This window comes from Hydra vulgaris, chromosome 09 (assembly GCF_038396675.1).
Source record: "Hydra vulgaris chromosome 09, alternate assembly HydraT2T_AEP".
NCBI classification, from domain to species: domain Eukaryota; kingdom Metazoa; phylum Cnidaria; class Hydrozoa; order Anthoathecata; family Hydridae; genus Hydra; species Hydra vulgaris.
In genome coordinates this window covers 14,569,714-14,583,966 of record NC_088928.1, presented here as the reverse complement: position 1 = coordinate 14,583,966, position 14,253 = coordinate 14,569,714, and the positions used below count along the sequence as shown (strand labels likewise).

At 26.7% G+C, this 14,253-nt stretch overlaps 1 protein-coding gene across 1 annotated transcript in view; it reads left to right on the top strand.

The window, feature by feature from the left end:
• LOC101235135 (RNA polymerase II-associated protein 1) overlaps positions 1 to 14,253 on the top strand; it is a 65,720-nt gene that overhangs the window by 19,811 nt on the left and 31,656 nt on the right. Inside the window, exons 4-9 of the mRNA XM_065804807.1 lie at positions 3,213 to 3,600; positions 8,935 to 9,218; positions 9,306 to 9,509; positions 10,408 to 10,575; positions 10,823 to 10,978; positions 13,427 to 13,699. Coding sequence (XP_065660879.1) covers positions 3,213 to 3,600; positions 8,935 to 9,218; positions 9,306 to 9,509; positions 10,408 to 10,575; positions 10,823 to 10,978; positions 13,427 to 13,699 — 1,473 coding nt within the window. The remainder of the gene's footprint in view (positions 1 to 3,212; positions 3,601 to 8,934; positions 9,219 to 9,305; positions 9,510 to 10,407; positions 10,576 to 10,822; positions 10,979 to 13,426; positions 13,700 to 14,253) is intronic.

Here is a 14,253-nt window from a genome sequence, read left to right as displayed (position 1 = left end):
AGAAACCAGTACTTTTTATTACACTAATAATAAATTTGAGTTTTTAGGTAACATTTGTTTTCGCGCTCAAGTTTTTCTCTTTTAAATGTGTTTATAAAAGTAATCAGAAAAAGTTTTAAAAGATCTTTAAAAAAATGCATATTTATATAAATGTTATTACGTGGAATATTCTTTGATAATTTAAATAAAATTATTATTTTAAACAATCATTATAACTAATTTGTCACTTTATTTTATAAAGGAATAAGTAAACTTAATAATTTATGTGTTTAATATATTTATAATAATTTACATAGCATTTCGCATAGTATAATAATTTTTAAAAAACGGAACATAAATATATTTTCCTTTTCAAATTTAGTTTTTTGAGCTTAGATTTGTTCTTTTTTTTTTGTCAAACTTGAGTATTAATTGGACAAATAGTCCAGAACAAAAAAGTTCGTTGTTTTGAGCTCTGTATATAGAGTTGCATGAACATTTTATTTGGTAGATGCTTGGGTTTGTATTTGGAGGAAGTTTTGTTTTATTGTTACAGAATATATTGCTTAAATTTGGAACTGATGTGAATATAACTTTTATGTTTTATTTTTTAAATTCTTTTCTAAGTTGGGACCAACAATTGGTATCCATGGTAGCTCTATTAATGGTTGGTTGGCAGTTAGTTGATAATTGCTATTTTTTAAATCTATTTTTCATAAAGTCTCTGGCGATATTAGTTAAATTGTTCTTGTCATGCTTGTTTTGTTGAAAACTCTATATACATTAGTGAAACCAAAAAGAAAATTATATCAAGATGTATTGAGTACTAGAAAAATATTATAAAAGGAAAATGGGCCAGTTCAGGTGCTATTGAACATTTCAAATCATGCCAAGGTACGTTTGACTGGTTACATCCCAAAACCATATTAATTGCTCCAGAATATCATATTCAGAAAATTCAAGAATCCCTGGAAATTAACAAAGCTAAAGTTCAGCAAGAGTTGGTAAGTGGCAAAAATGTTGTTAATAAGAATGATGGTGATAGCGTGATAACAAAAGCTTGGGGGCCATTTTTTATTAGATTATCTGATGTCAACATTGAAATCCTATTTTGAATTTTCTCATGCTCTTTTTAATGTTATCTTTTTAATGGTTTGTTTTTAGTTTAACAGTTTTCTTTGTAACAATTTTTATTTATTAACCTGATGACGCTGATCACGGTAGATCAGCAAAATATCGAATAATATATATTAAAATAAAATATATATATTTTTTTTTTTCAAAAAAAAATTATATGCAACCACATTCGTTGTATATATATATGAGGTTTTGGCATAGGGCAGCAATATTTTCTTTCATTATTTTTCACTTTTAGTGCACATTAAGGTTAAATAAGAAATACAGAAAACCATACTGTGTACACATTTACAATGCCTTGTGCATTATCAGTTGTTAGCATCTCTGCGAAGTATAATATTATTTTCATATTTTTTTAAATTGTTGTCCATTTGGTTTCGAATTATTAATGAGGGAGTGAAAAAATAGCTGTAAACCAAAATTCCTTATTACATAGATTATTTAAGTATTTTATTGATTGATTAAGTATTTTTGATTATTAAGTATTTTTAACCTTTTATTATTTATTCATAAAATAACTTTAATAGAATGTTTTTTTTAAATATAAAATTAGCATTTTCAATTATATATTAAAAACATACTTTTTAAAACCCTCTTAATGTTTTTGCATTAGTTAAGGTCAGCATGAAGTGAGTTCAAATCATAAATACATTCTATACATATATACATGTTACCCTCTTTCATGTCATCCCCTTTCCTTGCATGAGCTCAACTTAGTTGTAGAAAACTTGAAATGTAAAACTAAAAACCTAAATTAAAATCTACCATTTCCATAATTTGAAATTTACATGAGTTAGATACTTGCATACACTCTATAATATATATATATATATATATATATATATATATATATATATATATATATATATATATATATATATATATATATATATATATTATAGAGCGTATATATATTATAGAGCGTATATATATTATAGAGCGTATATATATATATATATATATATATATTATAGAGCGTATATATATATATATATATATATATATATATATATATATATATATATATATATATATATATATATATATATATTATAGAGCGTATGCAAGTATCTAACTCATGTAAATTTCAAATTATGGAAATGGTAGATTTTAATTTAGGTTTTTAGTTTTACATTTCAAGTTTTCTACAACTAAGTTGAGCTCATGCAAGGAAAGGGGATGACATGAAAGAGGGTAACATGTATATATGTATAGAATGTATTTATGATTTGAACTCACTTCATGCTGACCTTAACTAATGCAAAAACATTAAGAGGGTTTTAAAAAGTATGTTTTTAATATCTTTAGATAATAATTTGTTGCCCTATTTTTGTTACATTACTTTAAACGGTGTTTTCAGAAAAGAGCAAAGAATAATGAAAGAAGAGATTGCTGCCCCATGCCAAACCCTTAATTGATATAGCGGCACTCCCTTGCAGCAGCAGTCTATAAGATAGTTGATGTATGACCATGTATATACCTGGGCTATAAGATAGTCAATGTATCCTCTGGCAGCACACTATTTCAATGTGATGTCAGAGATTTTATCTAAACATGCATTCATAGTTATATTCATATTAGGGTAGCATTTAATTACATATTCCTAATATGTAATTAAATGCTGTTAGTGTTTTAATTATTAGGGTAAAAGCAAGTATAAAAAACTTTGGCGTAAGGCAATGCCATGTTAGTAGCTGACTCTCCCATCTGCTTTTGAAAGAATGTGTCCAACAAGTCAAACATTCATAGTTTAGGGTATTGTTTTACCAGCATATGATTAGTCTGAAACAGCCAGCTTCTTAAATAATGTTTTTATACTTTTTTACTATAAAAAATATTAGTGTATATATATATATATATATATATATATATATATATATATATATATATATATATATATATGTTGATACTTTTATTCAATTTTTTTTTTGTCAAAATACGTTTTTGGATATTTAGGATATTTGATATAGTTTTATATCAACAAGTACAATGCTTACTTAGTGTTTTTAGTATTTAAACACTTTTAGATGTAAAAATAATTCATAGAATAACATTAAAAGTAAGTTTTTAATGTAAAACTTTGTTCTGCATTTCAGGAAAAGCCTTCTCTAGTTTTTCCAGTCTTTCCTGTTCCATCATATAAGTTGGGATTCCCAAGTGTACCACAACTCAATACAGCAATGAAAAGTGGAGAAGGTCAAAAGAAATCTCTCTTTGCTCAAAATTTTAAAAGATTCAATCCTCAAAATGACTTTGGATCTGTAGACAATCAACTTTTTGAGAAAGATATTCATGTGCACAAGGATAAAATCAATAAGAGTGTTGGTTATCCAGAAGCTAAAAAAGATATTTTTTGCAGTGCATCTTCTGCAGCTTCTCTAGATCCAACTCAAAAAACTATACATGAAGAAAATCTTGAGATTATTAGTAGATTAAATGAAGAGCAAATATACGAAGCGCAAAAAAGTTTACTTTCAACATTAGGTAAAGTTGAATTTTTGTTAAATTCCATTTGTATCATGAATTTATATAAATCAACTTGTTTCTCTGCGCTGCGGCCTTGTTTGTCTAGGTTTATGTTTCAGAGTTATAGAGTTGTTAGAGAGTTGTAACCATATATTAAGTAGCCTCCTAAACTTTAGTAGCCTTCATGACCTTGAGGAGGTAAATTAACATTAAAAAAAAAAAGCCATTAAGTTTTAAATATGTATGTATGTATGTCAGGCCTTGTTAAGAAATGGTACTTGAATAATTAGCGATTTGCGTACGCATTCAGCAGTTTTACATTAAGCAAAAACCTTCTTTTTTTAATTTTGGAATGTATAAATTTTTTTTTTATATCATTGATGTTGCATTTATTCAGAAAATATTAAGTTGTATAAAAAAGCATTTAACTGCAACTGTGATTTTTTTTGTTAAAGAACCTGATTATTTTATAAAAATTTTTTTTAATTAAACACTTTTACTAAATATGATTTTAAAAATTAAAAATTTAAATTTAGTTTTGAAGAAATATAAAATGTATAATATAAAAATTAGTTTTAAATGAATGTAAAATAGTTTTGCAGTATTTATTTTTAAAATATATATATTATTATATATAAAAAAACAATATATTGTAAAAAAAAAATTTTCAATAAGTTTTGTTTCTTTTCATATTCTTTTCGATTTTAAGTAATAATGAAAAATAATTCCATAATTTAATGAAAGTTTTATTAAGTTTTAGATATTTTTGAACTTAAATATCTTTAATGTTTAAAAAAGTCAAATATATATATATATATATATATATATATATATATATATATATATATACAATAACTATTCGAATACAAAATGTAAGTATTTGATAAGTGTAATTACTATTATTTTAATTTTGCAAATACTACGCTATTTGTAAATGTTGATTAAATATTCTTTGAAGTACTTGAAACATTTAATTACTACTAATATTAAAATTAGTTAGTAAGTTTTGACGTAACTGGCTTGGTAAACCCATGAGTATGCCTTAAAGGATACTGTTACAGTCTAATTAATCGAATGTTGTTCATCCAACAGTTGAATCTTGCTTTAAAGGAGTTAAACTGTCAACAGCTCCACAAGTTCCAAAAATATTGAGTTCCATAGTTTTGCAGATCTGTTGTAAAAAAAATTATGACTTAATTGATTTTTTGTTATTTCTCTGTAATATTTCAAACAGAGACCTCTAACTTGATTTTTCTTTTTTGCCAACCTGATGCCGACCTCTAAAAAATTGAGGTCGGCATATTATTGCTGACCTCATTTTTCCTAATTCCGAGGGTGGATATATATGTGGTTGCAGAAGTGTTCTCCGGAGCTGTTGTCTATACTCTCAAAACTATTCAACAAGTGCTTATCAGAGTCTTGCTTTCCAGCCTGCTGGAAAGCGGCATCTGTTATCCCTATCTTCAAATATTATGGACAGCGATCTGATTCGTCTAACTACCGTCCCATTAGTCTTCTTCCTATCATAAGCAAGGTTTTTGAATCTTTAATTAACAAACACTTAATTTCTCATCTTGAATCTAATAACTTACTTTCTGACCATCAATATGGATTTCGATCTTCTCGTTCTACAGCTGATTTGCTAACAGTAATAACTGACAGGTTTTATCGTGCATTAGATAAAGGTGGAGAGGTTAAGGCCATCGCTCTTGACATTTCAAAAGCTTTTGATAAAGTTTGGCATGCTGGTCTTCTCCATAAGCTTTCTTCTTATGGTGTATCTGGCAACATCTTTAAGATCATTGAATCATTCCTTTCCAATTGTAGTATAAAAGTTGTCCTCGATGGACAGCACTCTTCTTCTTATTCTGTAACTTCAGGGGTTCTTCAAGGTTCTATCCTTGGCCCTATACTCTTTTTAATTTACATTAATGATCTTCCAGATATTCTCACATCTAAGGTGGTATTGTTTGCTGATGATACTACCATTTATTCTTGTCATGATAAGAAACCAACACTCTTTGATTGCATGGAGGGGGCATTTGAGCTTGAAAAGGATCTCACTTCTGCTACAGCACGGGGCTCACAGTGACTGGTGAACTTCAATACAGATATAACTCAATTTTTTTCAGCCAATCGTTATCGCAATAATTTAGATCTTCCTATATTTATGGATGGTGATGTAGTCGATGAGTCATCTACTCTTCATCTTCTAGGATTAACTCTTACTTCCAATCTTTCTTGGAAACCATATATCAAATCAGTTGCAAAATTAGCATCTGCTAAGGTTGCATCTCTTTATCGAGCTTGTCACTTTCTTACTTCGGATTCTATTCTCTATCTCTATAAATCCCAAATTCGGCCTTGTATGGAATACTGTTGCCATATCTGGGGCGGTTCTTTTAATGATGCCCTTTCTCTTTTAGACAAGGTGCAAAAACCCATTGTAAACATAGCTGGACCTGCTCTTGCAGCTAACCTCCAACCATTATCACATCGTCGTAATGTTGCTTCTCTTTCTCTTTTCTACAAATACTATGATGGGTACTTCTCTAAAGAACTTGTGTCTCTTGTGCTATCTACTAAAATTCATTCTCGTGTTACTCGTCATTCAATTAAGTGTCATCCTTTTTCTGTGACTGTTCCGAAGTGCTCCAAAAATGCTTATTTGTCTAGTTTATTTCCTCGAACATCAGCTCTTTGGAATTCACTTCCTTCATCTTGCTTTCCTGATTCGTATAATTTGGAATTCTTTTAAGTCGTCTGTCAATCGTTATCTTTCTCTACAATCTTCGTCTTTTCTCTTTCAGTAACTTCCAACTTTAATTAGTGGCTGCTTGCAGCCTTGTTGGAAGTGAAGATGTTTAAAATATATATATATATATATATATATATATATATATATATATATATATATATATATATATATATTGTTTGTGGTAAAAAAATTGAAACTTCTATTATGGATATAACTCTTTATTTGAAAATAATTTTCTATCAATATTTCAAGGGAGTATATAAAACCATTAAAAACAAAACAAAAACAAATCAAAGCAACAGTTTCTTTTTATTCAAATACTGAAACATAGATTTCCAAAAGGAAGTTGTGACGTAACCTACATCATCCTGATTCAGACTGCCATCTGAAGGTGAACATTCATTGCGTTGCATTTCAAGGGCTTCCCTCACTTTTCTGTTAAAATGGTTAACCTCTATTTTTAAAGTATTTTTATTGTTCCATGTAAAATTGCCAATTTTTAACAACAGTTTGTTAAAGATGACAAAATCTAGTAAACTCTGTGTATAAATCATTAAATTTAATTGAAGAAATTAATTAAATTTTATCATTTTTTAACAAACCACAATAGCGCAACTTAATAGACTAAAATATTTCTTTCTTATTTTTTAACAAAAATAAATGTTTTCTAAGTATTTTTTTTTTTTACATTGGCTGGCACAATGGTAGAACATACTAGGAGTGTACATACATCCTATGACTAATAGGTAAAACATGCAAGGATTGCTGTTTTACCTATTAGTCATAGGATGATGGACCAGGAGAACTGTAGTCCTCCTGGTCCATCGTCTTTAAATGACATTAAGTAGGACCAAACCAGGAGTAAGGAATTGCAAAAAAATAAAATAAAGATCCTGCTCAGTTGAGCCAAGAAGGTTACTTTGATAAGTTATCTAGAAAAGTTAAATGTAAGCAAATGACTTTATATAATTATAGAAAAGATGTTTAGTTTAAATCAGACAGTTCAATTACTAACAAAAGTTAAAAGTTCAAACAAAAGATTAAATTTGTTTAAAAAATATGTTGAAGGAGAATTCATTATTATTTGATGTAGATATTATGCAAATTGCTATAGAAAAAGTTTTTTTTTTTTTTTTTAATGTATTGAAAGGAAACATCTCAAGAGTGACAAAGCTATTGAAAATTATTGAAACAATGAAAACACCAGGAAAATGAAAATCATTTAAGAAGTTATAAAAAAATTATTGTAACAATGAAAACACCAGGAAAATGAAAAACATTTAAGAAATTATAAAAAAATTATTATAACAATGAAAACACTAGAAAACTTTCTAATTTATTTAAGGTATAAATTTTTACTAATGCAGCTTTTTAAAAAAAAAATTTATATTTATAAAATATAAATGATGTAGATATTATGCAAATTGCTATAGAAAAAGTTTTTTTTTTTTTTTTAATATAATGAAAGGAAACATCTCAAGAGTGACAAAGCTATTGAAAATTATTGTAACAATGAAAACACCAGGAAAATGAAAAACATTTAAGAAATTATAAAAAAGTGATTGTAACAATGAAAACACCAGGAAAATGAAAAACATTTAAGAAATTATAAAAAAATTATTGTAACAATGAAAATATATATAATCGTAATCTAAGTTCTAGTGTAACAATAAAATATTTAGTCATAAATACTCATTCTGCAAAAAAATAGCGCCAGAAAAGAAAATTTGTTTTTAAAAATTCCTTCAACTACTTAATAAAATCATTTCCTTTTTTACAAATGTAAAATTTAAAAAAATGATATTTTTGAATAAAAATATCATTTTTAAAACTTTAAGTTACACTAAGAAAAATAATTTTATTTAAGATTTTAACAAATCTTTAAAAAATGAACCATGGACATTAAAAATAAAAAAAAATTTAAGTTAATTTTCTGATAATAGAATCATCAAAGGCAGCAATTTATAATGAGATTTCTGCTCTTTAAGCTTAAGGTGTCATTATCACAATAATGTTAATTTTTTTTTATTGATGAATGAATGAATTAATGGCAACATATTTACTGAACTTTCTACTTTATTTTATATTTTTTATTACTGACTACTCATGGAAACTATCTATTAAGTTTTTTTCTCTTCTATGTTCTATTTTCTTACTCTTGATTTCATCCTCTACCACTGCATATCTCTTATCATTATTGTGGTAATTTCTTTTAATTACACCCTTTCTGTTTTAGGCAAGATGCTAAAATGCTTGAAAAATGTAGTTAGGTAAATGCATAAGTTAGATAAATGCAGTTATATAAAGTTGATAATCGCAGTTACTACTCTAGTTACCAAGCCAAAAAAAAAATGAAAAAACATGTGTTAATGGTGTATTATAGTGTGATTGCTTTGTAAGTAAGAAGTACTGAGTTGTATTCTCAACACTTTTTTAGTCAAACTCTCTGCAGCTTTGTTACTTTAAAAAAAAAAATTATTTTTCAACTTTTCAAAATGAAAAACTTTTCTTTAAGTTAATGTGTTAGCAATTTAACCTGAGGTTTTTTATAAGTAAAAGGAAATAAGTAGTTTAATTATGTGTTTTTTTTTAAGATCCCAAGCTTGTATCTTTATTGAAATCAAAAAATTCGCTAAAAACTGATTCATGTAGTGATGTCACGCCAAATGTAATTCCAAATATACAAAATGGTAATATGGATAAACAACTTGATAGTTGCAATACTATTGTTGAGCCCGGTAAAAATATGTCACCAAATGCTGAGGAGTTCGAACCTCATAAAGAGTTTAATATTTCTAAAGATTTTGTGCATATGGATGTAATAGAGAAGGAAAAATTGAGTTGGATGAAATCTGTTCCTGTTTTGAAATACAATGAGGTATAATACTAATATAATGTTTTTAAAATAAATAGTTTCATATAAATTAGTGTTAAATAAATGGAATCATAAAAATATATTTCACAGGATGCAAATTCTTTGCCTCGTTTTGATTTTGAAGGAAATTTGGTTAAAGAAAATAACCAACCAACCTACTCAGGTTTATATCATCATGGAGATGATCCTAGTTTACCTGGTTATACACTGCTAGAGCTATTTCATATGGTTAGATCAAATTTTTCTCAACAAAGAATATTTGGGTTGAAGCTTTTGACAAAAGTCATTGAAAAGGTATTTTGGTTTGATTTATCATTCTGTTAATATGTAAAGAGAAAGTGTTTTAATGTGCAAAGAATAGTGTGTGATTTATCATAGTTAATGTTTATATGGTTAAGGAATGCAGAAAGCTCAAATTTCTATGGAAAATATGTAACAAATCTGTTTAAATTTCCAACATACAATAGTCTGTTTTTGCCATGGAATTTTAAAACCACACCCACTAATAATGTATTTAGCTATCACACCCACTAATAATGTATTTAGCAACCACACCCACTAAGGGTGTATATAGCAACCACACCTACTAATGATGAATTTTTACATGCTTACTGCTTTAAAAGTTCAAAATAATTTTAAGCAAACTATTCTTATGGTATGTTTTTTGACAAAAGAACCTTAATACTGTTCAGTTCAAGTTAAGTTTGGCCAAGTTTCAAGTACTTACGTTTCAATGTATCATAAATTTTTAATACATATAAGGTTTTAATGTTTTTTTAAAAGTTTGTATAAGTTAATATAAATTATGTCTTAAATGAATAGTATATATATATATACAGCTCTTGGAATTAGATTTGGTATTCAGCAATGCCAAATTAACTGCCAACTTAAGTGTCTGAGATCAGGGATTTTTTGCCAACCTAGTTTCTATGTTGTTATGGTGACCTTTGTGTTTAAAATTTGGTCAACTTTATGCCGAACCAAATTTTAGTTTAAAGTCAGTTTTTTATTGCTGACCTTATTTTTTCTAATTTCGAGAGTATTATATTAGTTTCTAATATATTATAATATTATAATATTAATTTATAATATTAAATATTATAATATTAATTTCTTTTTTGTATTAACTACACATATGTGTTGTGTATTTATTATCTATCACATATTTATTATCTATCACTGATGTCTTTAGTATTATCAACAAGAGTTTTATGGAAAACTTTCTACAGATTTATTGACACAATGTTTAGATGCTGGGCTTCTTTTTTTGTTAAGATGGTCGATAGATGATCATTCAGAACCAATCTACAGTGCTGCTGTTGCAACCCTCTCACAGATTTTGTATATTAAAAGTGAACAAGTAATTTAAATGTAGTTTTTAAAGTTTAGCGTTTTTTTTATTTATGTGATTTCGAAAAAATAGTTTTACCTTTTTTTTTTGAGTTATAATAATGCGTGATAAAGCAAGCTTAAAATAATTTAAAATTCAAACTTTAATTAAAATTAGTGTAAAAAAATTCAAAATTGTCTTAATCTGCACCGCAAGTGCAGATTAAGACAATTTTGTTAATGATGTCATGATAAACTATTTTTAAATTTTGATACAGGAGTTTGTACAAAAGTTTTTGTTCACTGAAAATGGTTTTGTACTTCCTCAACTATGCTTCTACTACAAAAAGAAAGATGAGGAAATGACACAAGAAGAAAAAGAAGAAGATCGTGATCTACTTGATGCTGAACTTGTTAAAGTAGATGTTGTTAAGGTTTGTTTCAAAACTTAACTATTTTTTATTTATTCGAGCAATTCAATAAATGGTTGGCTTTACAATTTTCAATTATTTTTAAGAGTTATGCAAGTATGCTCCTCTAGCTTCGTCTTCTTTGAAAACTGAAAATCTCAGTGCAGACTATTGTTGATAAACTTTAAAGCGTTTGAATTTTTTTTTTTTTTTTTTTACATTCCTTATCATTCAAAATTGCCATGTCAATCTTTTTTTTTTTCAATTATAAGTTTCCAGTTCTGTCAACAGAATCGTTATCAGGTAAAACACTGTTGCCCATTTAGTTGAACTATATGGCATTTACAATGGCAAGATGCTTAAAAGACAGCCCTTGATCCAAGTTATTGTTTTGTTGATGGTCCATTGCAGAGATCTAGAAAAAGTTTTCAGACGCTCGTTTTTTCGTTGTGCCAAATTAGCTTTTAAAATAAAAATTTATTCTGTGTCTTTGAAGTTATTTATCATGAATGATAGTATTGAATCAGCTGACAACACTGTTGCATTATTTTGACACAATGTTTCTGGGGCAAATTTTTCAATTTCATGAAAGGTTTAAGCAATGTGTATAAGTGACTCCAACAAGTTTTAGATTCAAGTATTAGTGAAAGGATTTTAGCAAATTCATCTACTGTGTATTTATGGAGTGTTTAAAATTTTTTTTTACAACAGTGTGCACCTTAGTGTACAGGTTAATGGCTGCAAATCGCTAGTCAGCTCAATAGTCTCCCCCTTCTCACGCATTACAATTTAAAATCGACTGGAAAAGTGTTCGTCATCATTGGCTGTGATTTTTAAGTGATTATTAGTTCAAAAAATGCGTTTTTAAGTTGTTGTTTTTCTTGAGTCTAATTATAACTACTTATAAGTAAGTTACAGCAAAAATTATGCCTTATAATCATTATTTAGAGTAATTAAAACAAAATTGAGGATTTTAATTATTATTTAAAACTAGTTTTTATCTATGTCTCAGTTTGAGACATTTGTCATTTTGAACACTAGTTACATAAGAAATAGTCAAGATTAATTCCAGAGCTGGCTACACTGCACCTCCCACCCCCACCCTCTCACCTACTTTTTTTTCTAAAGGACCTTTCCTTTTTTTTTCTTTTTTTTTCTTCTTTAAAAATTTCTAGATATATAGGACTTTTTTTTTGAAATTAATGATTGTGCCTCTCTACTTTGAAACCTATGTCGTTGGCCCTGAACTCTGAATGTAGGGAATGTAGTATCATTCAGACAAACTCTTACTTAAATGGCATAAAGAGTGATCTAATGTATATTATTTTTGCATCAACTGTTATAGCATCTTTTAATTATTAATATTCTGTTCAACTCTAAAAATTAACCAAAAAGGAATTTTTTTGGTTTGAACAGAATATTATTAATTAAAACTTCATTTTTGTGCCAAGGTCTTCAATTGTACAATATTTAGACAGGATCAATTGTAATTGAAATTTGCAATATTTATCTGGCAAAAATAGTCATGCAAAATGTTCTGCATTTGTCTATTTAAATATTAAAAGTCATTTTTTTTTTAGTTGAACTTGCATTACTCTATTTTTATTAAATTTTTTAAACAAAATTAGGGAAAAAATTTATTTTTCTAATATATGCAATATATAATTACTGGTATTTAGCCAACCTATTACTTTAAATACTGATAGTATCGATACCTAGTAATACCGGTATTGATATGATCAGTATTGGATGCACTAATCATTATATCTTTCATTAAATATTTTTATAATGAACCAATTATTTTAATTAATTTTAATAGACACAGTTTAATTATATGCAAAAACTAGAGATCAAGATGCAAATTATAAAAGTTCTACAACTTGTAATTATTAGATTTTTTATAAAAATTGTATTTTTTTTTTTTTTTAATTAAAAGTTCCTAAGTGTATTTTTAAGTTAAATTCTAAATAAATTTTGAAATTATTAAGCTTCATTATTTAAAAAACATAAAATTTCCAAGTCATTAGTGCCTATATAATCATAGCATAAATGAATTATTAGCAAATAGTTCCATTCTTATTTTGACAGCTTGATTTTGACAATATTTTTTATTTACTTAAAATTACAATTTATAGTTATTCAATTCGGAAATTTTACTTGAATTATTTACTTGAATTAAAAGTTACGCTTGTAATCTGGAAATAAATATTCATGTTGCAATTTATTTTATAAATTAGCACTTAGTATTTAGTACAGTAGGGAGAAAGGTTTTAATCTTGTTATTTTGTCAAATGTTTTTTCATATAACAAAAGCTATTCATAAGGTTTATTTTTTTAAAACCTATTTTAAAATAAAAACAAATTTTTTCTTTCAAGGAAGATTTAAACAATGATAAGGATTTAGGTAAAGATAAGATTTTTAAATTATTTCATTTTTAGTAATTTCATTTTTATTGTAATTTTATTTTCAAGGGATTATTGCAGATGCAAGTTTTACCCAGATTAAGATATGTAATTGAGATATGTCATCCATCAGACAATGCTATTTCAAATTGTGTTTCTGTCTTGATCAGGATTGCTCAACATGATACCGAATCTTCTTGGAGAATTATGGATTGTCCACGATTAACTGAAGTGCTTTATTCACTTCTTAAGAATAACTTCGAAAACTTTAAAACAGCACTAATGGTAGTTCGCCTTTTTAGATCATTGTGCCAAGCTGGAAAAGAGATAAGTAAAAAAATTGTAAGTAATAGTTTCTGGTATTTCAAAAATTTCGAAAATTTGAGGTAAATGTAAATAATACCAAATTTAAATTTTCTTTGAAATAATTTTTTTATACTTCTTACTTTTTCTTATTTTTTTTACTCATGGGTATTGTTCTTTTGGTAATCGTAAAAATATATTAGAGAACTAAATTTAAAGAAACTTGAAAAAAATTTCATTATGTCAGATATGTTTTCCAGTATCATTAGTATAAAAATTTTTAATTCATACTAATAAATAAAATATTTTAAATCTAGTCCTTTAACAAATTTTTCCTGGACAAATTTACTTCATTGAAAAAATATTCATCTATTAAACTGGCCTATTGTTTTGTAAAGTAAAATGATTTTTAAAGTTCCAGGACACAAAATCTCACAAAATTATTTTAAACTTCCAAGACATGAAGTCTCACAATTTGTTTTTAGCTAATTAAACTTGCTTTTTTAACCATTGATTCTACTTTCAAAATATTTTTAGATTTATTTAGATGTTTGTTCACTATGAAATTAATTTCATGTTATGAAAAACTGAAC